This window comes from Corapipo altera, unplaced genomic scaffold (genome assembly GCF_003945725.1).
Source record: "Corapipo altera isolate COAL_440 unplaced genomic scaffold, ASM394572v1 343, whole genome shotgun sequence".
Taxonomy (NCBI): domain Eukaryota; kingdom Metazoa; phylum Chordata; class Aves; order Passeriformes; family Pipridae; genus Corapipo; species Corapipo altera.
In genome coordinates this window covers 5,288,863-5,315,564 of record NW_020884913.1, presented here as the reverse complement: position 1 = coordinate 5,315,564, position 26,702 = coordinate 5,288,863, and the positions used below count along the sequence as shown (strand labels likewise).

Here is a 26,702-nt window from a genome sequence, read left to right as displayed (position 1 = left end):
CCAGCACCCATGCCCTCGCTGGAGGGCGTTGGGAGGGCTCTCTGCAGGGCTCTCCCCATTTTAGGCAATGTGACTCCTCATCACGCTCTGCTGCACTGGTTTCTGCCTGGATTGCTCTACTCCCTCTCTGGTTTCATTTTAATTGGAATAAATATCACAGCCCTTCATGTGACAGACACTCCTGTGTCAGCACTCTGGGGTTTCTCACTCCTGCCTACTCCCATCTTGCTCTTCTCCTCCATGAGCATGTTCCCACACTGCTGAGTTGGTTGGGGCTGAGGTGCAGAGCTGGAGCCATCTCCTTTGCAAACCCCCATCGACAGCCCCCAGCCAGTGTCCTGCTCAGCCAGGGCCCCTTCATCCAGCAGCTGAGAGGAGAAATATCAGAGTAAAACTCCACATGGGAGTTGAAGTGTTGATGCTGGGGGGCTGTAATCACTGCAGTATCCTCAGAGGCAAGAAGGAGACCTGCTTTCAGTCACTGAAATGGAGTCAGTGGGGTAACACAGTCCTGGGAACTGCCGTGATGGGGAGGAAGTGAGCCTGGTCTGTGCTGAGGGTCCAGCCCCTGCACTGGGCTGGGCAGCTGCTCATTCTGCCCAGAACCAAACATGGAACAGAGAAAGGGAAGGGGAAATGACACCTCACATCTGATGGCAAAGTAATAGTGATGACGCAGCATGGATGTGACTTGCAAAGTTTCCCAGGAACTCTTCCAAAGTGGTTCTTTGAAAAAGTGCTTCCAGCTGCTTTTGGGTAACTGAGCTGCCCTCGAAATCCTCATGCAGTAAAAGCCTTTGTAGGCACCTTCCCTGTGCACATTCCATCTGCAGCCTCTACCTCTGAGCCGCTTCTCCCAATCCTCCTCCTGCTCTGAGGGAAGGGTGGGAAGGACTCACTGCACTTTGCCAAGCAGTGACAGGGATGCATGCCCAAGGAAGATGAAGTGGCTGGAGCCCCAGCTGCACAGCCTTTGTGGGAAGTTTCTCAGCAGAAAGCAGGTTTGCCACCTCCAGCAACTTTTTTGAATTTAGATCTTGCTGTTACTTGCAGCGTCTTGGCTCACAGCCAGTTAGATGGAAATGAAGGGGTTATTTCATGATCAAAAGGAAAACTCAGAGCTTCCTCTTGCCATGATGAGGGACAGAGAGGGAAGGGGATGCCAGAGGTTTGTGCTTTCTGCTCTTTCCAAGGGGCATATCAGAAGAAAGCCATCAGCAAGGCAGCTGCCAGGGAAGAGGCCTTGCTTTTTGTGTTTGGGTTTCTGAAACTTTTAGTGGAAGCATTTAAAACACTGTTGTCACTCAAAACCCCCAGGCTGTGCCAAAGAAGGTGGTTTGGGGAGGAAATGAGACATTTCTGCTTGAGAAAACAAACAAAAGCAGCCCAGCTCACACTGGCTCAGGAGCCGGGGAATAGCAGTGCAGGGGGATGGTTGTCCATCATCTCAGTCTGTTATCCCAGTCCATCACAACTGGGAGAGCATTCTGTCAGCCCAAGCTAGTCCATCCACAGGGGCAGACCTGCCTTCACTCTACCCCAGTCCCTGCATCCCTGTTCTGGCCTGACCCCTCTGCAAAGCTCCCCAAAGTCCTTTGGGCTCTGCGTAGGGGAAGAGGCTGTGCTCCCCACTGGGATGGGCATTGCAGCAGAGGAAGCCGCTGCATTTTGGCATTTTACTGGGAACCCAGTGACTATTTCAGAGGAAAAGCAGAGTCTCTCTCACGAAACACCCCAGGGTGAGTCATGGGCCTGGGTGAAGGGGAGGAAACAAGTAACTTAAAAAAAGACATCCAGGGTCATCTGTGGGTAAGCACTGCCCAAAGAAGGGACAGGAGACTAAGGCTTGGAAAACTCCCGGGACATCCAAGTGAATGTGGATCTGGCTCCATCCTGCAAGGTTCTTCATGACTAACTGTGGGAAAAAATCCACTCTGGGAGCAAGAAGCTGGAAAATGAGGATTTTCTTGGTTTGGATCCTTTGCCCAGGTGAGAGCCCGGAACACAGGTCAGGCAATTCCATCTCAGGGGTTCTGGCAGAGCTGTGGAGAGGTTGGGGCCAAGCCAGACCAGGAAACTCACCATGGTCACAACAAGAGTCCAGCTGATCCCAACCTTTTCTTGTGGCAGTTACGGGGGGTGATCTCTGAAATGTGCTTCTACTGCTGCCATGTGAACCCTGGGAATAAGGCTTTTTGCTCTTTTAATAACACACACCCTTGATGGGGGCTCTTTTTTTCCTGGCTGGGGACATCTCCTCTCAGCACTGCTCCCTGGCACAGCGGGTGCACAGACACAGCCTCCCTCGGGACTGGGTGCCCCCAAGAATCCTGGGCTCAGATCCTTCTTGGTTCCCCAAGGCAATGCCAGGACGTGTTTGCAGCACCTCTTTGTGTCCCCCACAGGTGTCTGGGCAGTGAAAGGCCCCAAGCAGGTGACAGCTGACCAAGGCAGCTTGCTGGCAGTGTCCTGCAGCTATGAGCCAGGCTATGAGCTCAATTCCAAGTACTGGTGCCGCCAGAGATTCCTCTGGTTTTGCTGCACTGACATCATCCAAACCAGTGGCTCAGAGGTGACGGTGACACAGGGCAGGGTGTCCATCAGGGACAACCACACAGCACATTCGTTCACGGTGACACAGAGTGGAGTCACGCTGGGGGATGCAGGTCGGTACTCCTGCGGGGTGAAGAGGAAACTGTGGTTCAGCACATCCCACACCACCAAGGTGATGGTCTCTGCAGGTAAAATTGGGCTGGAAGCAAAGCCGGCAGTAACCTCCTTCTTTTTCCTCCCCCACAGTGCCCATGGAATTGCTGGATACCCCCATCTCCACCTCCTGCACCTCCGTGGCCGAAGTGTCAGGGCAGAGACCCCTGTGCAGGGGGCAGGACAGGGGGGTGTGTGGGGTGGGTCTCCACTTTGCTCTGACTCTGTTTCCTTCACAGCTGCTTCAACCACAACTGAAGGCAGCGATGTGGGCTCCAGTGGCTGTGGGGAGCCTCCAGAGCTGTGAGTAAGAGCTTGGGATCTGGGCAAGTCCCCAGCAGCATTTCCTGGCCAAAACCATATTTTTCCCTGCATGTATCTCCCAGCTGTGTGTCCCTCCATTGCAGCAGCTCCAAGGAGCATCCCAGGGGCAAGCAGGGCAGCTGGCTGACATGCCAGTGCCCCAGTCCTCATCCTCATTGCACAGACCCTACACAGGCTCTAGTATAATCTCCTTTCTCCATACAGGTCCCAGCTCAGTGTCACCCACCTGCTGCTCCTCCTCAGCTTGAAATTTCTCATAGCCTTGGCCCTGGTGTGTGGGGCAGCCTGGATGAGGAGCCGGTGTAGGAGCCACAACCAGGAAAACCAACAGCTCTTTGAGGCCTCCAGCAGCACCAGGACACCAGGCTGCCCACCTCCTCTCCCAGCCACCTTGGAGCCACAGGGAGGTCCTCCTGCCCCCTCTCCCCCCACCCTGCTGGGGCCATGCTGCCAATCACAGCCGCCCTGTGCCAGGAGGTGCTTGGTTCCCGGTGATTCTCTCCCCCTGTGAAGCCCTGGCCCCTCCTGGCAGCCCCAGCGCTGGAGAGAGGGGGGTTTGGAGTGCAGAGAGCCTGTGTCAGCTGAGCTGCAGCTGCCAAATGAAGACAATTTTGCAATAAAGCCTTGGTATCCTGCAGGTGCCTGTCTGCCTGTCTGTCTGTCCACCTGTTCCCTCCTTCAGCTGCCAGCACAGTCCGGGGTGCCTGTGGCTGTCAGTGCTGATGCACACACTGTGTGGGGACACACTGCATTGTGGCTGGGGGAGATATGGGATCACAGGGGCAATGCTGGCACCTGATCCACCATCACCCAGCTAAGTCCTGGTACAAGGAGAGGAGCCCTCAGTCCCAGGAGCCTCAGCCTTGCCAACTCTGTCTGATGCCATCTCCAGCTGAGCAAGAGCCGGGGACGAGTGTCCTTCCACAACTGTCTCCACCACTACAGCACCTACAGGGGATGGGGACACAGGGGGAGGCCTGAGAGGACCTAATCATGGCATAGGATCCTGAGCCACAGAGGGGCTGTGCTGGGAACAGTCTGGGGGGGTGTGCTGGCAAGGGCAGCGGGGACAAGTACCCATCTCCAGCTGTACTGGAGCAGGAGGCGGGGGTTCCTCATATGCATTCCCACGGGAAGGACAGGGTGGCCATGCAGGAGCACTGCCACAGCCTGGAGACTTATATGGGGCTCAGGGGGTCCCTGTGCAGTGCTGAGCCATCCCTTGAGAGGCAGGTCCCCCACCAGGTGCTGTGCCTGGTGAAAGAGGCTGGGCAGTGTGGCGGTAAGAGGTAGAACTGTGTCCTGCCATGGGGGCACAGCAAGTGCTCTCAGTGACCAGGCAAGGCAGGAAGGCAGCTGACAGGAAACGGGAAACCCCACACTCTTGCTGAATGCCCAGCAGTAACTGAGTTGGTATCCCAGGCAGAAGAGGAAGCAAAGCCCTAGAGACACAACATAGAAGGAGCAGTAGGGCTGCCCCAACTGTGGCCCAGGCTACCCTGTCCATGTGGCTCCTGCTGTTGCTTGTCTGGCTGCTGCTGCCAGGTAGGGCTGAGGGGATCCTTGGGGCCAGAGACACTGGATCATCCGATGGGGATGGGGTGGGAGGTGTCGGTGCGGTGGCAGCACTCCCACGGCTCCATTTGTCTCCACAGCCTATGGGGTGGTGGGCTGGCGCAGAACTGTGCAGAGATTTGTGGGGGAGTCCCTCTCAGTTACCTACGAGTACCAGCCCGGCCAGCAGACGAACCCGAAGTTCTGGTGCAAACCGGGAATATTTTATATCTGTGCTGAGGACATCGTCATCACTTCGGAGTCACAGCCCGTGGTGCAGAAGGGCCGATTCTCCATCCGGGATAACCGCACACACCGGGTGTTCACAGTGACTGTGGAGGATCTGACCGAGGAGGACGCGGGAACCTACCTCTGTGGGGTGCGAACGGCAAGGCTCCTGCTTGATCGTATTGCTGAAGTGGAGGTGATCGTGTTGCCAGGTCAGTTCCTGCACAATTCCACCCCAGGAACAGTGACCACAGCGCTGGGGGGCCGGGGACAGACTACGGGAGGAGGTGTCACCCTGAGAGAAGGGGGATGGAGAGGGACAAGATGCCCTCCTGGCACCCGCTGCATCCATCGCTCCTTCACACCTGCAACCCCGACGCTCCAGCCGGATGCTCCGCAGGGAACCCGTGGCTCCTTCCGCTACTTCCCGGTGCTGGCCGGGCTGCAGCTGCTGGCGCTGCTGGCCATGAGCGCGGCCGTGCTCTGGGTCAGCCTGCGGGGCTGAGCCCCCGCCGGGACCCCTCGGCCGCGGCCGATGTCTCCCGGCCCCGGGCCGCCCCGGCCCCGACGGCGTGGGCAGGGAGGGCAGCACCGGGGCCCCGCCGTGCCCTTCCTGCCGCCGCCGACTCCAATAAAGCTTCCCCACCACCGCCCTGTCCCCCCGGCTTGCCTCTCCGGCAGCCCCGACGGTCCGGCAGCCCCTGGAGTCCCCGCGCTCCGCCCCGACAGGGCGGCCGCGGGGGCGGCCCCGGGGGCGGGCGGGGCTCCCTGCCGAGGAACCAGGGTGCCAAGCTCCGCCGTCCCGTAGCAGCTATGCAGCTCCTGCCTCTGCTTGCCTGGGCGCTGCTGCCAGGTAAGGTCTTGCCGAGGGCCCCCACTCCCGGAGTGGCCCGTGGGGGCGGCCGCGACGGGCGGGAGGTGTCGGTGCGGTGGCAGCACTCCCGCGGTTCCGTTTGTCTCCACAGCCTATGGGGCGGTGAACTGGCACAGAACCGTGCGGGGACGGGTGGGGGAGTCCCTCTCGGTCACCTGCAAGTACCAGCCCGGCCAGCAGACGAACCCGAAATTCTGGTGCAAACCGGGAACATTTTATACCTGTGCTGAGGACATCGTCATCACTTCGGAGTCACAGCCCGTGGTGCAGAAGGGCCGATTCTCCATCTGGGATAACCGCACACGCCGGGTGTTCACAGTGACTGTGGAGGATCTGACCGAGGAGGACGCGGGAACCTACCTCTGTGGGGTGCGAACGGGAAAGCTCCAGTTTGATTGGAGTGTTGAAGTGGAGGTAATCGTGTTGCCAGGTCAGTACTTGTTGGTCCCCCAGATCCAGCCCTGATGTGTCCCCCTCCAAGTACTGGGAGCAAGGGCTGCAGTAGGGGCAGCCTGCAGGTGGTAGGTGCCCAATGTCACCACAGTGCAGCAGGTGCCACCATCACCCACTCCCCCTGCCCAGATCTCCCCACAGCCCCTTTCTCAGTGCTCCAGGATCAGCCACCTCCATTGGTGGAATGTACCGCCCTGCTCTCTGTGTCTCATTTTCCCTCTCATCAGATCTTGCTGTCCCTGTCTGTGCTGTCCTTGCCTTATTGCATCACACAGGGGAATTCCTCACCCCTCTGTGCTACCCTGTTTCCCACTTGGGACAAGCAGAGCCTCTGGGCACCAGGCCCTGGGCTTTGGGAACATCCCTCTCCATTGCCTTGCCAGGGATCAGCCCCCATGGTAGGGCACATATATGGGTTTGTTCTGTTAGTACTGAACGAGCCATGGGGTACCCAGACCCCCTTCCTGAAGAGTGAACTCTGTTTTGTGCATGTTTTGAGGGGGACCAGGACTGTGAAAAGCCTCCTGGGCAGTGGTAGGGTCTTTCAGCCTTCCCACCTCGAGGGGTGTCCTTCAGCTACGCCTTGTATGACACTAAGTGGGTCACTTCTGACTTGCTGAAAGACCCACAGCATTTTCCCCCACAGAGACAGATCAAACAAGCCTCTCCTCTTTTCATTACAGTTACCCCACCATCAACCTCCACCACAAACAAGCACACCGACCTCACTAGCTCTGTAACAGGCCCCACACAGACAACTTCCCAAGGGGGAACTGTGCACATGACATCAAATCCGTCCAGCAACCAAAGGTGAGTAGCAGCTCCTGCCTACAGCAGCCACTTACCTCAAAGAGATTTGTTTGGTGCAGCTGGAGCCCTGCAACCCTCATGCTCTTCATACCTCCCTTAAGGATCCAGACATGCTGCTTGTACCTTTAGAGACCACTTCACCTGGAAAAATTCTTCCCTATGAGGGTGGTGAGACACTTGCACAGATTGCCCAGAGAAGTTGTGGGTGCTCCACCCCTGGAAGTGTTCCAGGCCAGGCTGGATGGGGCTCAGAGCAACCTGGTCTGGTGGAAGGTGTCTCTGCCCATGGCAGGGGATTGGAACTAGGTAATCTTACATGTCCCTTTCAACCCAAAGCATTCTATTCTATGGCAATAATTCCAGTGTCTCTGATCACATGGCCCCAGAAAAGCCCTGCTTCTCTCCCGTCCATCTTGCAGCTTAAGCAAGCCATGAGCTGCAGGAGAAGTGGTTTCTGCCTGACCCTATTTCCTTCCCCAAAACTCAGAGGCAGTGTTTGCTATTGGGAAACCAAATGCAGGCCAGTGTTCTGTTCTGCTTTATAGTCACACACAGCCCAGCAGAGATGGTGGACAAAGCATTAAACAGGAGTTGTAGAGCTTCCCTCCTTCTCTCCTGCCTCTGGGAGGTGATGCCTCAGCAGGCAAAGCTGAGGCTCTCCATTAGCATGTTCCAGGAGTAGTTGGCACACCAACTTTGCCTGCTTGCCCGTTACAAATAAGGTCAACAAATATTGGAGCTAAACCAGAGCAACATTAGATCCAGGAACCCATCCTTAAACCGATGAAGACTCAGCAGCTCTCAGACCTCAGTGTCAGTTTGCTTCTGCAGTTTCTGGTTTGCTTTGCTCCGTGCCCAGCTGGTAGCCTAACCACCCCACACCTGCTGTCCTTCCTCCCAGGGAAAGCCCCGTCACCCACAGCCACTTCCCACAACCCTGCTCTGTGCTGGTTCCTCCCAAGAAGTGTGGGAACAGAAACTCTTTTTTTCTTGCAGATTGAATGTGGTTGAGCACATCCTCACTCCAGGCATCATAGTAGTTCTTCTTTTGCTTGCTGTGGCTGCTGCTGTTCTGGTAATACTGTCCAGGAAGAGGAAAAAGGGTGAGAGAAGCTGCCACTGCCACACACACCCTATTTCTGCACCAGAACCTGCCTCTGCTTTATTTATTTTTTCCTCTATATTTTTTTTCTCCCCCATTCCCTCCCTGATCCATCCAATTCCTTGATCCATCACTGAGACCTCCACCAAGGAGGACTCCTTCCCCTGAGGGAACAGTGGGACCATCCCACAGGTCTCATCCCCCTGGGAGCAGGGAATGGCAGCCCTTGGGGTGGGTGCTGCTTGGCACAGCACCTACTTGTGTTTGTCTGGGCACCATCAGCTTCCCCAGATGGGCTCACTTGTTTGGGCCAGGCTTGCACTAAGCTTGACACAAAGTTTAAGGCCAGAGTGAAGAATGGGGGGGACAGGAGAGGATGTTGACAGCTGGCAGGTGGGGTCTGGCTTTCTTTGAAGAACGGCTCCAGTTTGGATGGCTCACAGGGTAACAGGTTCCTTTCCTGCTTTACGGTGAGATTTGCAGTGGCAGTGCAGTTTCTTAATTAATTTCTTTTCCTCTGTTTTCACTCATGTCTAACCACATCCATGCTCCATCCAGCCCTCTCCGGAGCAGCCATAGAGATGGACAGGACTCGCAGTGTGTCTCATACAGTAAGGAAAACCTCATGAGGTCTTGGGATGCCATGCCCCAAGTTCTCATGGAGAGGGGAAGCATTACACCCTGAGCTGCCAGAGCCTCTGCTGTCAGCCTGGCTCATGGTGCTTTAGGCTGGGAGGGATCCTTTGGGCACTGCTCGCCAACAGAAAGACACAGGGCTTTTATGTGACTATCACAGAGTATTCCCAGGAAGGGAATTTAGGATTGGGATAAAAGGTTTGCCCCCAGGCCCCTCCAAGAGTGGGAGCTGCTCCTCTGAGTGAAACAGGCTTGGGAACCTGTAGCAAAGCACACCTGAGGCAGCAGTGGAGCAGCTGCTCTTTGCTCACTGCTTGGAGAGCGTTTTCTGATTTTATCTGCCAGATTTGAGGAGAGGCTGGTGTCACTAACTAGAATTCCCCTGGGGAATGTTGAACCAGCCCTTGCTTCAGGTTTTATTTCCACCCAGTGCTCCTGCAGCCATCAGTCTCAGCACCCATCAGGACAGGCAGCAGGGCGGGAGGCGCTCCCAGCCCTGTGGATGCAGGCGGCAGCAGGTTAAGAGCTCATCCCTCTCCATCAGGGAGCAGATGCCTTGAATTATGCAGACATTAACCACCACATGGGCACAGCCGAGAGCCAGCTGTACAGCAGCGCCGAGGCTTTCCGGAGCCTGGAAAACTCCACAATCGAGTACATGGAAGTCAGGCACAGTGCTAAGGTAGGAGAATGCCGAGCAGTGCCGGGCTGGAGGTGGTGGGGGGAAAGCTGAGGCGGGTGGGTGATGGCATGGGCTGGGTGGGGAGGGAGGGGGCTGCAAAGGGGCTCACCAAACTGGAGAGCAAGTGACCCTGGATAATGTGGGTTCCCTCTCCAGTCCCCATGGCTGCTCCTGGGTGCTTAAAGCAGATGAGAGAAGTTCCAGCAGACAGTGTTTCCCTGGAGCAGCCCCACAAAGGATGTTTTTTGTTTATCCCTCTCCCAGCCTGTGGAAGAGGAATCAGAGGCGATATATGCCAGGGTGCAGAAGCGTGTGCCACAGCAGGAGCAGATCTACAGCAACATGCCACCAGCTCCACGGCCCAGTGAGGAGCCCGACAGCAGAGCTGGGGGGGTGTGAGCCAGCACCCAGCCCCATGGGCTGCTTCTGCTGCCAGGAGTGCCACTGGGACCTTCATGGAGGGGATTGCATTGGCATTACACTCAGGCAGGAGCTGGCTGGACAGTGGAGCTGCTGCTCTCCGAGGCTCGGATGTTTCCTTGGAGCAACACTGGAGAGGATGAGGTTGAGAGGAGACACGGAGCGGGATGAGGATAAAATCATCCCTTTGCATCCATACATTAGTGGTGCTGGGAATAAAACTTTCCCCCTGAAGTGGAGCAGTCCAGGCCAGTGACCTGCCAGGCAGGGTGTGGGGGAGCTGGAAAGGGGAGGCAAGGCTGAGAGTTGGGGGTGGGCTGGCTCCCTGAACCCACCACCTGTCCCACTTGCCCTTCTGCATTGTTCTTGGGGGGTGAAGCTTCCAAACCCATGGATCTCCTCAGAGTGACTTTTTTCATGCTGATGGCAGCTGGCAGCTCCTGGGAAGCAGGACAGTGGGAAATGTTATATCCAAGTGCATTTGCATAGGGTGCTTGAGTGGAGGATGTGGGGCATTAAGGTCTTGGTTAAGAAATGGCCTCTCCCCAAACCCCACATTTCCACAGCCTGCAGGGAGGTTTCCTCCTGCTCTCTCCCACCACCTCTGACCTGGGAGCACACACAGGGGCTGTAACTATCACCCTGCTCATCTCTGCTTTGCTGATAGCTTTTTTTCTGGCGCCCACTAGATACCTTCTTCTGTGTGAAATGTTGCTGCTTTATCCGTGACAGCAAGTGAGAATCTGATGGCATTGACCATGGTGTGTGGCTGTGTTTGTACACCAGGTTTCCAGCTCCTAAAGGGTTTATTGCAGAGTGTCACCCTGAAAGCAGGTCCAGCCCCTGGCTGGTGCTCAGATGGGCTCCAGCAGTGTGAGAACTCAGATCTTTGAGGTGAGGACTCTGGGGCTCCAGTACAAACCTGCAGCTCCCACCCATGCTGCAGCATTGCTCCTTGCTGGGACATTCCACAGGGTCTTGCCCCTGCATGCCAGTGCCCTTCTCAGTGCGTGAACTCCTGCTCAGCACCAGGCAATTCACCTGTCAGGACAACCCACTCCCACAAAAAATGGATCTGGGCACCTATTTGTGGTGGGTTGGGAGCAGAATACCTGAGCTCTTCCACACACACTGTCCCATGCAAGTGGTTTTGCATGGAGAGATAATTTTTCCCTTGCCATGGGAATTCGGGTGCTGTAACTCTGTGCAACTAGGCTGGTTTCAGGGCAGGGATGCTGATTTACTCTGCAACCAGGACGAGGGTGAGGCAGGAGCTTCTCGCTCTCTACAACTACCTGAAAGGAGGTTGTAGCCAGGTAGGGATTGGTCTCCCAAGTAACAAGCAACAGGAGAAGAAACTGCCTCAAGTTGTGCCTGTGGAGGTTTATCTTGGATATTAGAGAAAATTTTTTCACCAAAAGGGCTGTCAAGCATTGGAACAGGCTGCCCAGGAAATGAGGGAGTCATCATCCCTGGAGGTATCTAAAAGATAAACCATATCTCGGGGATATGGTTTAGTGGTGGCCTTGGCAGTGCTGGGTTAATGGATGGACTTGATGATCCTAGAGGACTTTTCCAACTTAAAGGATTCTATGTGGGGAGACTTTTCCTCCTGATGTGGAGATTTTGAGGCAGTTGTGGAGATTTTGAGGCAGTTGTGGAGATGTTGAGGCAGTCCTGCAGCTCTCAGCTCTTACAGCCATGGACCAAATTGGTCCTGTACAAGGGGAAGCCCTCGCAGAGCTCAGCAGGCTGCATAGAGCCCTTCTGCAGCCCGGGGAGGCCCTCTTATCAGAACCTCTTCCTCTTAAACCCTTAGGGCCATTGAGGCTGCAGTGTTCCCTCTGCTGTATTGGCATAATCTGCCTGGGCAGCTCACAGAGGGTCACAGAACTCCCCGGAGCTGCTATCACCATCCAGACACTGCTTCCTATTTCCCCTGCTGAAATACTTCCATCCGCAGCAGCTTTTACAGGACGAAGGCTGAGAGAGTTGGGGTGTTCAACCTGGAGAAGAAAAAGCTCCAGGGAGGGCTCAAAGCCCCTAAGGGGCTCCAAGAGAGCTGGAAAGGGATGGAGTGACAGGACAAGGGAGAATGGTTTCAAACTGACAGAGGGAAGGGTTAGGTTAAATATTGGGAAAAAATTCTTCCCTGTGAGGGTGGTGAGGCCCTGGCACAGGTTGCCCAGAGAAGCTGTGGCTTCCCCATCCCTGGAAGGGTCCAAGGCCAGGCTGGATGGGGCTTGGAGCAACCTGGGCTAGTGGAAGGTGTCCCTGCCCATGAGAGGGAGTTTGGCACCAGTGGTCAGAGGCACACACTGCCAGTGCACGTGTGGCCACACACACCCCAGCACACACAAACACGTGCACCCCAGTGTGCACACACATCACACACATATACCACTGCACACACACATCCCACTGCACACACACATCCCACTGCACACAAACACACATCCCAGTGCTCACACACATCCCACTGCACATGCACACCCTTTCACACCCCACTGCACACTCATGGACCTGTGCCCACACACACGCCCCAGTGCACACACACAGGCTGGTGCACACTCACACACATGCACACATCCCCTGCTGCACAGACACACCTCAGTGCACGCTCACACACACATCCCAAGGTGCACACTCACACAGTCACACACACGCACACCCTGGTGCACACACAGACACACAGAGACTCCAGTGCACAGACATACACACAGAGGCTCCAGTGCACACTCAAATTCACACACACACACACACATCCCAAGGTGCACTCACACTCATATACATCACACCTCAGTGTACACACACACACACATTCACTCCCATACACTCACACAGTCACACACATCCCCCAGTGCAAACACACACACACAGAGCCCGGTGCACAGTCACTCACTCACACACACACACACACACATCCCAAGGTGCACATACACTCATACGCTCACACTCTCACAGACATACTCATACACATCACACTCTAGTGCACACTCTCTCACACACGTGTCCCAAGGTGCACATACACGTACATACATACATACATACATACATACTTACATACATACACACACACTCACTCACACACACAGATTTACACATCACATACACACATTTACACACTCACACACACATTTACACACTCACACACATTTACACACTCACACACATTTACACATCACATACACACATTTACACACTCACACACACATATTTACACATCACATACACACATTTACACACTCACACACATTTACACACTCACACACACATTTACACACTCACACGCACATTTACACATCACATACATTTACACACTCACACATTTACACACTCACACGCACATTTACACACTCACACATTTACACACACTCACAAACTCCCACTCTCACCCAGGCCCCGCCCCTTTCCTCGGCCCCGCCCCTGTCCCCGCCCCCTCCCCAAGCCCCGCCCCGGCCCTGCCCGCGCAGGCGCAGCGGCGCTGTCGGCGCGGCGGGCGATGGTGGCCGGCGGGGCGATGGTGGCCGGCGGGCGGGCGAGGAAGCTGGTGCGGCGGTACCGGCTGGCGGCCGCCACGGCCCTCGCCATCCTCCTGCTCCAGGGGCTCGTCCTCTGGAGCTCCGCCGGCCTCGACGAGGAGGGGCCGGCCGAGGTGCGCCGCGGGAGGGAGCAGGGGGGGCCGCCCGGGGCCTGCCGGGGGGTCGGTGAGGGGTCGGTGGGGGCGGCGAAGGGGATGGAGGGGCTGTGAGAGGGCTGAGGGCGACGCGGGGGACAAGGGAGGCCTGAAGGGGTTGAGGTGAGCTGAGGGCCTGAGGAGTCATGGGGGGGCGGTGCGTGCTGGAAGGGGGTGTTTTTTGTGGGGAGACCCTTGGGGGACAGTGCCCTGGGGGACCGGAGTGACCTCTTGGACTGGAGCTGGGAGGGGGGCACAGACGGGGTGCTTCCCCTCCCACGCCCAGAGTGTCTCTGTGGGGTTGGTGAGGCCCAGACCCAGGATGGGGTCGCTGGCTTGGGGGGAGGGGGGGGGCCACAGCCCCAGGCTGATGGGGACAGGGGCACTGGGGTGGGCAGTGGGATGTCGCCTGTGAGGGGTCTCCAGCTGCAGCAGTGCAGGCTCACAGCACCTGAGAAAGGGAGCTTGTAGCCCAGAGGGGGTTAGTTGGGGTCTGGCACGGGACAGCGAGTGTGGGGGGCTTTATGGGGGTCTTGCACTTCTCTGTGATGTGGAGGATGCTGTGAGGAGGTCGACAGCACCCAAACCGTAAAACACAGAATTCAGAGAGCTGGGATGGCTCACGCAGCAGCTCGGGAAGTTTGTGTCAGCTCATGTATACCTGGCCCGGTCAGGGGCATCCCTGTGAAGTGCGAGGGAACAAGGACCTTTTGGAGTCCCTGTTGTCTTTGTACCAGAACACTCTGCTGGGGCGAAATGCGTCACTGCTTTCTTGTGACTGTGGGGAAACCGAGGCACAGGCTGCTGAAGGAGTTTGCCCAAGGTCAGGCACAGAGCAGGTATCAAGGAGGACCCAGGCTGCTGAAGGATGTTGCTGCCACCTTCAAACAAAGCTTCTGGTCTCTGGGTTGCTTATTTGGATTTATTTATTTATTGGGTATTGCCCAGATTGTGTCCAGGTCCAGTGTGTCTGGATGGACCAGTGGCTGAAGCCTCCTGGTGTGGAGGGTGATCCCATGGTCCGCAGGTCTAGAAAGTTTTCCTTAAGAGCAAAGAGGTGAGAAGGTGAAGTGGGAAGCCCCTTGCAATAGGGAAGGTCTCTAAGGTGACACCACTCACTCAGCAGGTTAATTCCCAGCCCCAGGAAGTCTTGGGCCATGGGGAACGGCCATGAACACTTTCGTGTGCTGCCATACACCCATCACTGACACAGAACCAGGGAATAAATGTGGCAACAGAGAGGACATGGAGTTGCCCATGATCCAGAGGCACTGCAAGCATGAGAACAGACTGATCTGGCACCAGGAGTGCCCGACTGCTCCTTTCCCTTTTCTGTGACCTTGATCAAATTACTTCACCTGTCCTGTCTTCCCTTTTCCTCTGCACCATCCTGTACTTCTTTTCTCTGCTCCTGCCTTGTGCAGCCTCCTGCAACAAGCTGTTGGGTTGTTCTGCCTTGGTCCTTGCCTGAATTCCCCATGTCTCGTCCCAAAACTGAGCTGGGCAGCTGACAGGTTTGGCCGTGGGTCCCCGTGCCTGGAAAGGGGATGGTTCACCACCAGCAGCCCTGACTCCAGGGCTTGGGAATTGATGAGCCTCTTTGGAGAAGGCAAGAATGATGGTGAATTTTACAGACAGCCCAAACCCATTAGCAAGCTGGGAAAAGTCCAATTAACCTTTATTTCTTGTAAAATGGCAGGTTTCTGTGCCCTCCTGCAGCTTCTGATTTTGGCCAGACCTGGAGGAGTCATCATCCCCCTAAGGGCATTTCTGGTAAAGCCAGAGGAACACTCCCAGGAGAGCCTGACCTTGTGGGCCTAGAAGGATTTGGGGAAGTTTGGGATCTCTTAATTGCCAGAGTAAATGGCTCCTTCCCACTAATGGACACAGCTCATCCCCACCACGGATGGGCTGTGACTGGCTGTGGAGAGAGAAAGGGAGACTTGAGTCCTGGAAGCACTGTGCTGCTTGGATCTATCCCTTCTCTTCCCAAGCCTGACTGTGGGGTCCTGCAGGCTCCCTGTATTCACCAAGCAGATGCTTTATGGTGTGCAGACCAGGAGTAGCTGGATCTGTCTCCATCCACCCAGGTCAAACTGAGTTTCCTACTTCCAGGAAACTAAATTATCTTGTTCCCTTGGGATCAAACGCCACAATCCCTGTCCAGACTGACTGATGGGAGAGGATATTCCCATTCCTGCTGTGGACAGCATGAGCTTGTCCCCACAGAGGTGGGTGCCTGAGGGACCAGGGTGATCCTTCCTCTGTCCTGGTGGCACCGACAGCTCCTGAGCGACTGCATGAACTTCCTGGAGCACGTAGTCCACAGTGGAGCTGGCAGCAGGAGAGCCCAAACCACCAAGTGTCCTTGTGGGTGGAGAAGAGGCTCTGTCACTGGGGTGAAGTGTTTTAGCCCTGTCACATCTCTTCCCCCCCTCGTCTCCATCATCCTTGCAGGCAGGAGGTGACGTCTTTCTGGGGCCTGTGTGTTGGTGTCCACTGTGTGCTGTGGTTGCCAGAGAAGCTTCCTGTGAAACGTCTTTTCTTCTAGAGAAGAGATTCCTTGACTTTTTCTTTTGTTTTTAGGGGGCTGACTCCAGCCATCTTAGTTCTGGATTCCTCTGGTGACTTTGGAAAGTTTTGGTGCTGATTTTGTCTGATGAGTGCTCATATGTGGCAGACACTGGAGTCAGACAAACAGAGGGGGAATCCTGCAGGACACCAGGTGCTGTTAACTCTGCTCCTTACAATGGCAGATCTTGGACCTGTGCTGGGGGTTGGGTGCAGGTAGATACCTGACCCACAGCTCTGTGGCACTGTGGGGTGGCAGTGTCACACTGGGGGAGGTAGGACAGGGTGAGTCTCAAGTAACAAGCGAACAGGACAAGAGGAAACAGCCTCAAGTTGTGCCAGGGGAGGTTTAGGTTGGATATTAGGAAAAATTTCTTCAACAAAAAGCTTGTCAAGCCCTGGAGCAGGCTGGGTGAGGAAGTGGTGGAGTCACAGTCTCTGGAGGTATCTAAAAGATGTGTAGGTGTGGCACTGGGGGACATGTTTTAGTGGTGGCTTTGGCAGTGCTTTAACAGTTGAATGATCTTAGAGGGCTTTTTCAACCTAAATGATTCTGTGATTCTAAGTGACCTCTGGCTGGTGCCTGGAGTCATCTGTGTGTGTCAGGAGAAGGAGATGGGGATGGGGAGCCTCACCAAATGTCCAACACATGAGTCTTAAATACAGCAGCACAATATGTCCAGAGCTGTTCCCTGCCAGGCTGGGGTGGAGGGATTACTGTGCTGTGGTGCAGTAATTAGAAACCCTTGAGTTCGTTAGCTGTCAGCTCCGGAAAAGCTGGCGATGCTTCTAACAACTTCCCTACTGGGAAAGGCAGCCAGGCATGCTTGTGAGCTGGGAACAGGGCTCCTTCCAGGGGGATGAGCAGGACCATAACCAGGGGTGGGCATCAAATGGGGGCAATCCCTGGAGTCAGGTGTGTTGGGGAGTGGAGGGTACGAGTGGGACCAGTGAGTCTCTTCCTGTGGGAACGGGGCTGAGCCCACAGAAGAGAGTCGCTCCTCGATTGTAGCCTCCTGACTGCCTGCTCCTGTGGTGCTTGGTGGGGAAAACAGGTTTAGAGCTGTGGAACTGTTGGTCCTGTGTGGTGACCAATGAAGGGTTTGCTGCCTGTCTCGACCCGCCCGTGACGCCTGTCTGGGTGGAAGCGGACTTGGCTCATCCCCGCTGAACCAACCCCTTGGGATTTAAGCAGTGGTTTGGCCATGGTTTGCAGGCTGTGCCACCACAATAAGGGTAGTTCAGGGACTGTGGAGCAGGCAGATCATGCCAGATGCTTTCCAGCCTTTCCACTGTGTGCATTCTCCTGGCTGTGACCTTCCCAGTAGCTACACCCATAGGGTTCCTTGTGCTGGGGGCTAGTTTAGTCCTGCTGTCCTTGTGAGGCATCTGCCCATCCTCGTGAGATACTACTGCCCAGGAATACCCCTGGGTGTGCCTCGCAGCCCCCTGTGGTGCCTGGCACAGTGACTGGGCAGTCAGGGTTTGGGGGTGCTGTGAGAGAGCCCTGGAAGGCCTGGCTGGAGCAGGCAGCTGCCTGCCTGTCATCTGGGAGCCCCTGCAGTGGGAGCACACAGCCACAGCCCCGCGGGTACCACTTACTGGGAAAGTTCTTTCCCACGAGCATCGAATCCAAACTTCCCAACTCCCTGCTCTCCCCAAGGCTGGCTCACCAGCCAGCCTGGCAGAGGTAACGAAGCATAATTAATTACACATCTGCTTGGCTACATGGGAGGGTTTGTAACTGGATTTCTAAGGGAGTGGTGATGGCAGTGCCTGCCCCAGCCCAGTGCAGGGAGCTGGGGCCCAGGGAAGGGAGTGTGGACAGGACCTCAGATGATGCCTTTCTGGTGCTTTCAGCCCAGAGAGCACAGCTGTGACTGCCTGGGACTCTGGCTGTGCTGGGCTTGGGCTCACAGCGTGGTCATGGCAGGGAAGAGCTGGTCCGTTTGCCTCCTGGTAAAATAACCACTGGCTGCCAGTGCAGCCTGGTGCTTGTCTCCACTGTTAGGGATGCCTGTATGTGGGCAGGACCCTGGAGGGTGGCTGGTGCAGGCACAACCCACTATGGCAGTTTAGTCTGCAGCAAGCCCAGCCACAGGGAGCAAGACCCTCTGAGTGTGTCAGGTGCTGTGATGATGGGATGTGCAAATTAAGGCCCCCTTGCTGGGATATAGGGGCCTGTCCCTGTGACTGGGGCATAGAACCGTGCAGGAGGGTGCTGTGGGGTCTGAGCCTGGGGTTTTAGGAGGCTGTGTAATGTCCTTTGCTGCACAGTGGTTGCTCCTGGAGCACTTGCTATGCTGCAGCACTGAGCTCTGTGGGGACTGGGAACAGAGATGCTCCAAGGAGCACGTTGGCAGAGCCGGGGGGAAGCAGGCCCGAGTTAATGCTGTCTGTCCTCTCTTCTACATCCACATGGAACCACAACAGGAGCGGCAGAAAAAAGCTGGGTTTCCCGAGAGCAGCGATGGCTCCAAGGACTCGGACAGCTCTGCCGGGCGCCGGGGCAGCGCCGGCCGGAAGCACGGGCGGTGGCGGGGCCGGCTGGACAGCCCCGGGGCACTGGTGTCCAAGGTGGTGAGAGCCGTCACTGCCAGGCACAGGCCGGGATGGAGGCTGCCGGCCGCGCCGGACTCCTCGAGCCGCAGGAACCTGACGGAGCTGCGCGGGGAGGCCCAGCTGGCCGTCTTCCAGCAGGGTGACACGGGCAGCGTGGAGGGGGCTCCCCAGCCCACCGAGAACAGCTTCACCCCCAAGTGCGAAATCACGGGCAAAGACGCCCTGTCTGCGCTGGCCCGCGCCAGCACCAAGCAGTGCCAACAGGAGATCGCCAACGTGGTGTGTCTGCACCGGGCCGGCAGCCTCATGCCCCAGTCCGTGCCTCGCCACTGCCAGCTCTCTGGTGAGTCCTGCTGAGGTGCTCCTGCTCACCCTGGGCATCGGGAATATCCCAGGCACATGGGCCATCTTCCTTATGTCACCACACTGACCCACCTGGCAGCAAGCGGCCTCAATCTGTCACTGATTCCCAGATTACTGCTGCCTCTGTAATCCAATCAAAGCTGTGCCAGCCTGCTTTAAGCTGGGCTGTTCATCCCAGCCCGCAGTGCTGCAGGGGTCAGAGCCCCGCCCAGCTGCATCTCCTGTTTTGAGGGGGCAGAGAAGGACAGCCCCTCCCTCAAAGTGCCCCTGTCAGTGTAAGACAAGGTGGGGGGTGTGCCACCGTTCACTGCCACTGTAACCAGTTTGGGGTTTGTCTGAGGCCTTGTGCTTCTCTGCTGTCCCCTGCCTTGCTCAGGAGGTCTGGGTGGTGGATGCCAAGGCTGGGGATGGCTGACAGCCCTCTCCCTCCACGTGCAGGCAAGGTGAGCCCTGTCATCCAGTGGGACGAGAGCCGGCTGCAGCAGGTGCCCCCCAGCCGGCCCGTGCGCATTGCCTACATGCTGGTCGTGCACGGCAGGGCCATCCGCCAGCTGAAGCGGCTCATCAAGGCCGTGTACCACCAGCAGCACTTCTTCTACATCCACGTCGACAAGGTGTGTGCTGGGGTGAGGGGAAGGGGTGCTAATGGTGCTGCACTGGTCGCTGGGACAGGGAGCAGAGCTGGGTGGAAGTGGTTGGATAGGGTTTGTCCTCACTGCTGTGGAGCTGTGACCCTCCTGCCTCTGCTTCTGCAACCCCACAGAAGCAGGATCTATCCCCCCTGCCCAGAATAGTCTTATCACTCCCCTCTACGTGGAGGCTCCTGCGAGAGCTGACCCTGGGCTAGTGGCAAGGAGGGCAGGGCTCCAGGAGGATGAGCTCCCTGCTGAGGGTGAGCCCTGTTCCCTGGCAGCGCTCCAACTACCTCCATCGCGAGGCCGTGGAGCTGGCCCGGCACTACCCCAACATCCGTGTGACACCCTGGCGCATGGTGACCATCTGGGGAGGTGCCAGCCTGCTGAAGATGTACCTGCGTAGCATGAAGGACCTGCTGGAACTGTCTGAGTGGCCCTGGGACTTCTTCATCAACCTGAGTGCCACCGACTACCCCACGAGGTGAGGACGATGGCGGTGTTCGGGCAGCAGCCTTGGGAGGAGCAGGGAGGAGCAGGGATCTGAGGAAGATGGGGTTGGAGATTGCACCTACGTGCTGGTGATGATGTTCCAGGGCCAGGCCGGTCCCATCTCTGCAGAGGAGCCCAGCCGGAGGCTGTTTTTTCCTGCAGTCTGGGTGTTGCAGGGGAACACACGTGTGAGGCGCCAGGCGGCAGAGAGGCTGTGTCTGTCTCTCCCCAGTGACAGGACAAGGCTTTGAGTCAGCACCCGCCAAACAGCTTTAGGCTCCTTGTGTCTGATGGCTCTTGCATTATGAGTGTTTACTTGGCTGCTTCACCCCAGAGGCATTAATGATTCCTAATTTGCACCTCAGGACCAATGAGGAGCTGGTGATGTTCCTGTCCAAATACCGAGATAAGAACTTCCTGAAGTCTCATGGCCGAGACAATGCCAGGTAATCCCAGCTCAGGGCAGAGCTGAGCTGAAGGAACAGATAAAGGAGGGATTTCAGAAACAGCTGGGCAAGGGGGGCTGTTCTGCATGGAGCTGCACTCAGCAAAGTGGTTGACAATCCTAACTCCTCATCCTCATCCACGTTGGCAGGTTTATCAAGAAGCAGGGCCTGGACCGCTTGTTCCACGAGTGTGACTCCCACATGTGGCGGCTGGGCGAGCGCCACATTCCCGAGGGCATCGTGGTGGACGGGGGCTCCGACTGGTTCTCGCTGACGCGCAGCTTCGTGGAGTACGTGGTCTATACCGACGACCAGCTCGTGTCCCAGCTGCGCCAGTTCTACACCTACACACTCCTGCCAGCCGAGGTGGGTGCTGCCTGCAGGGCACGGGCTGGTTTTGTTTACCACTGTACTTAACATCTCTGTCCCCCTTCATCCCTGGGTAGCTGCAAAGGGCATTGCTGGTTCTGCTTTGTGCCTCCCCTTGTCCAGCCGCGACAGATATGAGAGAGGATCAGACAGGCCAAGGGTCATGTTTACATCCAGCCTTGCTTTAGGTCCAGACGCCCCTCTGGGCCAGATAAGGACTGGTGTGGGTGCACAACCTGGTCCCTTACGTGTTGCCTTGTGCTGGGAACAGGGATAAGCTGTTCAGGAGCAGTCGAGGTCTGTCCTGTTCCTCTACGAGTGGGGGTCTCCATTAACCACCCATCCTCCATCCCCACTGGGTGTCTTGTCCCTTCTCTGCCGTGCACAGTCCTTCTTCCACACGGTCCTGGAGAACAGCCATGCCTGTGAGACCCTGGTCGATAACAACCTCCGAGTGACCAACTGGAACCGGAAGCTGGGCTGTAAGTGCCAATATAAACACATAGTCGACTGGTGCGGGTGCTCCCCAAATGACTTCAAACCCCAGGACTTCCTCCGGCTACAGGTGAAAAACATCCTCCTTTCTCCTCCTACTCTCTCCCCTGCTCCCTGTCTCTCTCCTCTCTGAGCTGCCCTGTGGGCACCCTGGACTGCGGTGCCAGCTGCTGTGCATGCCCCCACGAGCTGCACCCCAGCCCTGCAAGGGACCAGAGCAGGGTTGGCTCCCCAGCCGCTGTGGGGCTCAGTGTTGACATGTCTGTAAACACTTGGGCAGCAGGGTTGTGCTGGTTGTCCTGCCATGCAGCCAGGCTTCTGCTTGCAGTGCTGTTCCTCTTCCCAGACTTTCTCTCCTGTTTTCCTGCTCTTTCCCTGCAGACCTATCACCTGGGGCAAATACCTTTTCGGTAAAACCCCTTTGGAGTGCTGCTGCTTTTGGCAGGACAAAATACCTTGTGACAAAGTGTCTCCCGTGCTCTCAGTGCATGGGCATGTAGACTGAACATGGGAGGCTTGGGGGAGGTAAAAAAGCAGTTGGCAGGATTTTCCAGCAGTCTTGGGCTTGCAGAGCCCAGAGCAGAGCCCTGATCCTGCAGGCTATGCCACATGGCCAGGGCTTGTTCAGGGCTCTGCAGCAGCTCTGCGGGGTGGGGGCCCATCAGAATAGAGATTGCAGCAAAGGATCTGGATGACACATGGCTGCTTCTGAGCACAGAAAGGAGGCGGCAGTGGGAGACATTCAGGAGCCCATCTGCATTACCAGTAAGCATTTGATGTGCTCCCACTGATCCTGTCATAGAGGATCCCACGTACAGGCTGGCTGGGCTGTGCTGCTCCTTACCCTGTGCCCTCAAAGGGGACAGGATGGGTCCCAGGGTTTCTTCTTGCTGGGGTGGGAGGGCAGAGCGAGCGAAGCCAACACTGTTAGAAGTGCCTGTGCTCTTCCAGCAACTCTCCAGACCCACCTTCTTCGCCCGCAAGTTCGAGTCAACAGTGAATCAGGAGGTGCTGGAGATCTTGGACACACACCTCTACGGCAGCTACCCCCCCAACACACCGGCCCTCAAGGCGTACTGGGAGAACGTCTATGACCGTGTGGACGGGCTCAGCGGGCTCAGCGATGTCACCCTCACCTTCTACACAGCCTTCTCCAGGCTGGGGCTCCACAAAGCCGCGTCCACGCCGGCAGTGAAGGCTGACAAGCTCTGCAGGTGGGGTGTTTGCTGTAGGGCTCTTTCCAGGCTCCAAGTGGCAGCCTTCACCTCGTGCTGGGAGGATGCCAATGCTAAGGCGTGCAACCTCTCTCTCTGTCTCTTTATCCAGATTTGAACCCCGGGGCTTCCCCTCCAGTGTGCACTTATATTTCTATGACGACCGTTTCCAGGGTTACCTGGTGATGCAGGAAGTGCAGAATTTGGCAACTGGGCAGGCAGAGTCCCTGGAGGTGTGGATGATGCCCCAAGGAGCTCTGAAGCTGTCAGGTCACGGAGGGCAGGCAAACCGCTTGCAAAACCTTGAGGTAAATGGGGCATTTTCCTGCCTGGCTCTCCCACTCTGTGCAGCCCTTCCTCCTCTCCCCCACCTGCACCACGTCATGGGGACAGAGGGACACAGTGTTGTCACTGTGTCTGAGAACAAACCTTTGTCTGAGAGTTTGGTTTCTGTGTGGCATGTGGAGCTGATTGGTGGGGAACAGGCCTACAGAGGATCTTTCAGGGGGAGCTGAGGCCATGGTGCCCAGTGCCTGCAGCTGCAGGAGGCCTCTCAGGGCTGGATTAGCTCTGACAGGGTGCAGGCACATGAGCCATGGCGAGTGGGTTGTCCATTGCTTTGGGCTCCAAGGTTTATGCCTTCCCTAGTTCAGAGAGGTGAAACACAAAACCTCAGCTGATAAAAAAACCTCTCTCTGCCCGGCATCCCACTGTTTGTGCCTCCTGTCCCTCCAGGTGGGCACGGAGTGGGACCCCAAGGAAAGACTGTTCCGCAATTTTGGAGGCTTGATGGGGCCTTTTGATGAGCCAGTGGCCATGCAGAAGTGGTCACGGGGCCCCAACCTGACAGCCACGGTGGTGTGGATCGACCCCACCTACGTCATTGCCGCCTCCTACGACATCACGGTGGATGCTGAGGCAGAGTTCACCCAGTACAAGCCCCCCCTCAACCACCCCCTGCGTCCTGGCATCTGGACCATCCGCCTCCTCCAGTTCTGGGAGCCTTTGGGGGAGAACCAGTTCCTGGTGGTGCCCCAGACCTTCAACCGCAAGCAGCCTCTCAGGAAAGGTGAGGATGCTTTGGGGCTGGACAGGAGGGTTTCCCTGTGGGTGGTCCAAGGTGCATCCCCCTGTGCTGGCCTCTGGGCTGTGACTGGTGACAAGGCAGGAGCCATTTCTGCTGGTGTCCCCTTGCCCATTTGAATCCTTAAACTGGGCCTTTGGGCAGCTGTGGAGGGGCCATTGGCAGGTCAGTCAGATCATTCCTGCGTCAGCATCCCAGTCCTTGGGCTGGAAGAGAGCTGGGATTGGAAAGGGATGAGGTGGTGTGCCCCACTGTAGTGGGAGGTAGAACCTGCAGGGATGTTGCTGCGCTGCTGATCCCCTCTCTCTTCTCTCCCTGTCCTGCCCAGACGACAGCAACTGGCTGCATGGTGGGCCCCCCCCGCAACGAGTATATGGATCAGAACTTCCAGGGCCTGGGGGGGATCCTCAACCTGCCGCGCTCCGAGGCGGCGGAGGAGGACGCGGCACGGAAGGCACAACTGACGGGCAAGGCACTGGAGGACTGGGCGGACACTGCCATCGGCACCTTCTGGGCTGTGGCAGATGTCTGTGTCAGCAGCCCCTCCGCCTGCACCTCCCTGGAGACATGCAGCAAAACGTCCTGGAGCTCCCTCTCCCCGGACCCCAAATCGGAACTGGGGCCTGTCAAACCCGACGGGCGGCTGAGGTAGCAGGAGCAGCCGGGGGGCGGCCTTGGGAGCGAGGAGCATCCTCCATCTCTGGCATGGGGTGTCTCCGGACCACATCACCCTGTGCCATTTGCACTGTAGTCACTCGAGGAAGAGAGAATGGGAACCTCCAGGCAGGGGAAAACCTTCTCCTGTTGGGGTGTTTTGGGCAGAGGGAGAGGCATGAGGTGGGTCTGCCCACCTCCCCAGGAACGGGCCTTTGCTGGCCAGGGAGAGCGTGCCAGGGTGCCCATCCCTGTGGGGGCATGTCTGGTGCCTGGGAAGAGCTGTGTGTTTGTTACTCCAGGCCTTGGAGCCTCAGGAAAGAGTGATGTGGGAGGGAGGGAGGGACAGCTGGTGTGTGGGCAGGCTCTGGACCAGCTCAGCACCCTGCCCAGCCCTGGGCTGGAGCTCAGCAGGACCAGGCCATTGCTGCTGGCTGCCCCCCCCGGGGGGCTGGCGAGGGACTGGGGACAGGCAGAAGCAGAACAAGTCAAAGCCTGCTATGTGCACAGAACTGCTGCTGGCCCAGGGCTTGCATCTCATCCCCTCCACCCCAGCCCTTTAGTTTGTATTTTTATAAATATATATATATATATAAATATATATGATGCAAAGTGCAATAGAGACGAGGGCCCGCGTTGGCCGGGAAATCCTTGTGTCTCCATCTCCCCTCAGACTGTAATGTACCTTGTTCTCTTAGGTGTCCTGGTGCTACAGGACAGGGTGCTGGGTTGTTTACGTATTTTTTTATTATTATTAATTATTATTATTATTATTATTGTTTTGCCGTTTGCCCATTTCCTGCTGGGGGCTGCTGGAGACCCGCGGCCTGCTACCCTGGGGCAGGGTTGCCCCAGGTTGTGGGGTGCTGCCTGTCCCATGGGGCAGCTGCCCAACTGTGCCAAATGTCTGGAGCCTTGGTGTGTTGTGTGACAGCGAATGGGGAGCACTCAGTGTGTGGTTCCAGGCCAACAAGCCGCTGTAGACTCAGCCACTTTCATCTCTGCTCCAGCAAAGGGATGCCCCCATCCCCTGCCAAAACATCGTCCATGGGGCCAACGTCCTGCTGCGGATGAGACAGCAGCTTGCTGTGCCTGGAGGGCTGCCCCATGCCACAGCTCCTTGGCCCGACCTTTTCTTTTCTCCTGCATCAGCAGAAGCTCTTGGGACCTGCTGTGCTTCCCTGGACAAAAAGCAAAGAGGCGAGACAAGGTCCAGCCGGCTCCATCCGCTCTCTGCTGTTCCTGCTTCCCTCTGCTCTGGAGGGAAGAGACACCACCTCCTCCTGGGGAGGGTTGCAATGGAGCATCTCCCTTCCCTGCTGTCCTCACAGGATGTCCTCGGCAGTTTGCCTCCAACATTCTTTTCTCCAAGACTGATGCTGCCTGGAGAAGTCTGGATTTGGTTTCACCCTGGGAAGACACATCACAGCTGGGGATTATCTGAAGCCTGTCTGGCCCAACCCTCTGCTCAAGGCAGGGTCTCAGGAGCCGGTGGGGTTTTGCTGTCTCCATGGATCTGTGCCATCCTCAATTTCCTCCTGTGTCCCATCTCCCCCTGCCTGGCAGGTCTCACCCTCCCAGTCTCCAGATTTAAGGATGCTGGTGCTGCAAGACGTGTGTTGTAAAATGGAGGGGATGGAGACCTCGGTATGTGAGGGCAGGTACCTGCTGGCACCTGGCCCACCCCTCCTGTGCCCACTTCTGCCTGGGGTATTCCGGGAGCTGTGGAGGGATGTGGGAGGGGAGAGGTGCCACACAGGGGAGGATGCCAAAACTCTGTGTCAGAAGCATTATGTAAAGTTGTCTTAAATATGCAACATCATCACAAATATATCTATATCTCTACAGTCCTGTGTCAGGTTTTTGTGGTGGTCTGGAAGGCCTGAAGGGTGGGGGGAGCTTGGGCTCACCCCAGTGAGGGTGTAAATCCCTCCTGGGCACCGGGGCAGGTGGTGTGGGGGTGTTGAGGCAGAGTGACCTTGCTTGTGTGGATAATGTATGACCCAAAACCAAGCTTGGGATTTTCATAGCATGTGGCCAGAGGGCGAGAGCTCGAGAACGGCCTGGAGCCGGGGGCTGAGCCCGGTTACACCCTGTCAGCGTGTGCCCTGCAGGTACCGGACTACTTAGCCTTGACATGGCACTTAACTAAGGTGTTAATTAGCTAATGAACGGGCACCTCCTGGTGCCTGCGGGGCCGCGAGCCTCCCGCAGCCCAGCCCAGCAGGAGCGGGGCAGCGCTGGGGCTATCGCGTGTTGGTGATCCCAGGAGCCCCGCGGGGCTCCAGTAACCCCGGCACGGGGCCGGGGCACCCGCGGACGAGCCGGACTGGCCCGGGCGCGTGTGCAGAGGGG

General features: G+C 56.9%; 2 protein-coding genes across 3 annotated transcripts; both read left to right on the top strand.

The window, feature by feature from the left end:
• Positions 1-4,483: 4,483 nt before the first annotated feature.
• On the top strand, positions 4,484-10,051 carry LOC113952542 (CMRF35-like molecule 8). Of its 2 annotated transcripts, none has more exons than XM_027654719.1 (7): positions 4,484-4,575; positions 4,686-5,024; positions 6,823-6,949; positions 7,946-8,052; positions 8,610-8,662; positions 9,232-9,369; positions 9,634-10,051. In XM_027654719.1, exons 1-7 carry the CDS (start codon positions 4,536-4,538, stop codon positions 9,766-9,768), a joined length of 939 nt encoding a protein of 312 aa, XP_027510520.1. In that variant the 5' UTR covers positions 4,484-4,535; the 3' UTR covers positions 9,769-10,051. The 2 variants fall into 2 exon arrangements, with proteins under 2 accessions (XP_027510520.1, XP_027510521.1); XM_027654720.1 differs by lacking the exons at positions 4,484-4,575; positions 4,686-5,024 and adding exons at positions 5,626-5,665; positions 5,778-6,116.
• A 3,257-nt stretch (positions 10,052-13,308) lies between these two features.
• On the top strand, positions 13,309-24,345 carry XYLT2 (xylosyltransferase 2). Its single transcript, XM_027654711.1, is given in 12 exon segments — positions 13,309-13,444; positions 18,470-18,941; positions 19,400-19,575; positions 19,875-20,077; positions 20,451-20,531; positions 20,681-20,897; positions 21,289-21,465; positions 22,347-22,609; positions 22,722-22,917; positions 23,345-23,678; positions 24,022-24,041; positions 24,043-24,345. Coding segments are annotated over 12 exon segments (2,577 nt in total). The 5' UTR covers position 13,309.
• Positions 24,346-26,702: the final 2,357 nt, after the last annotated feature.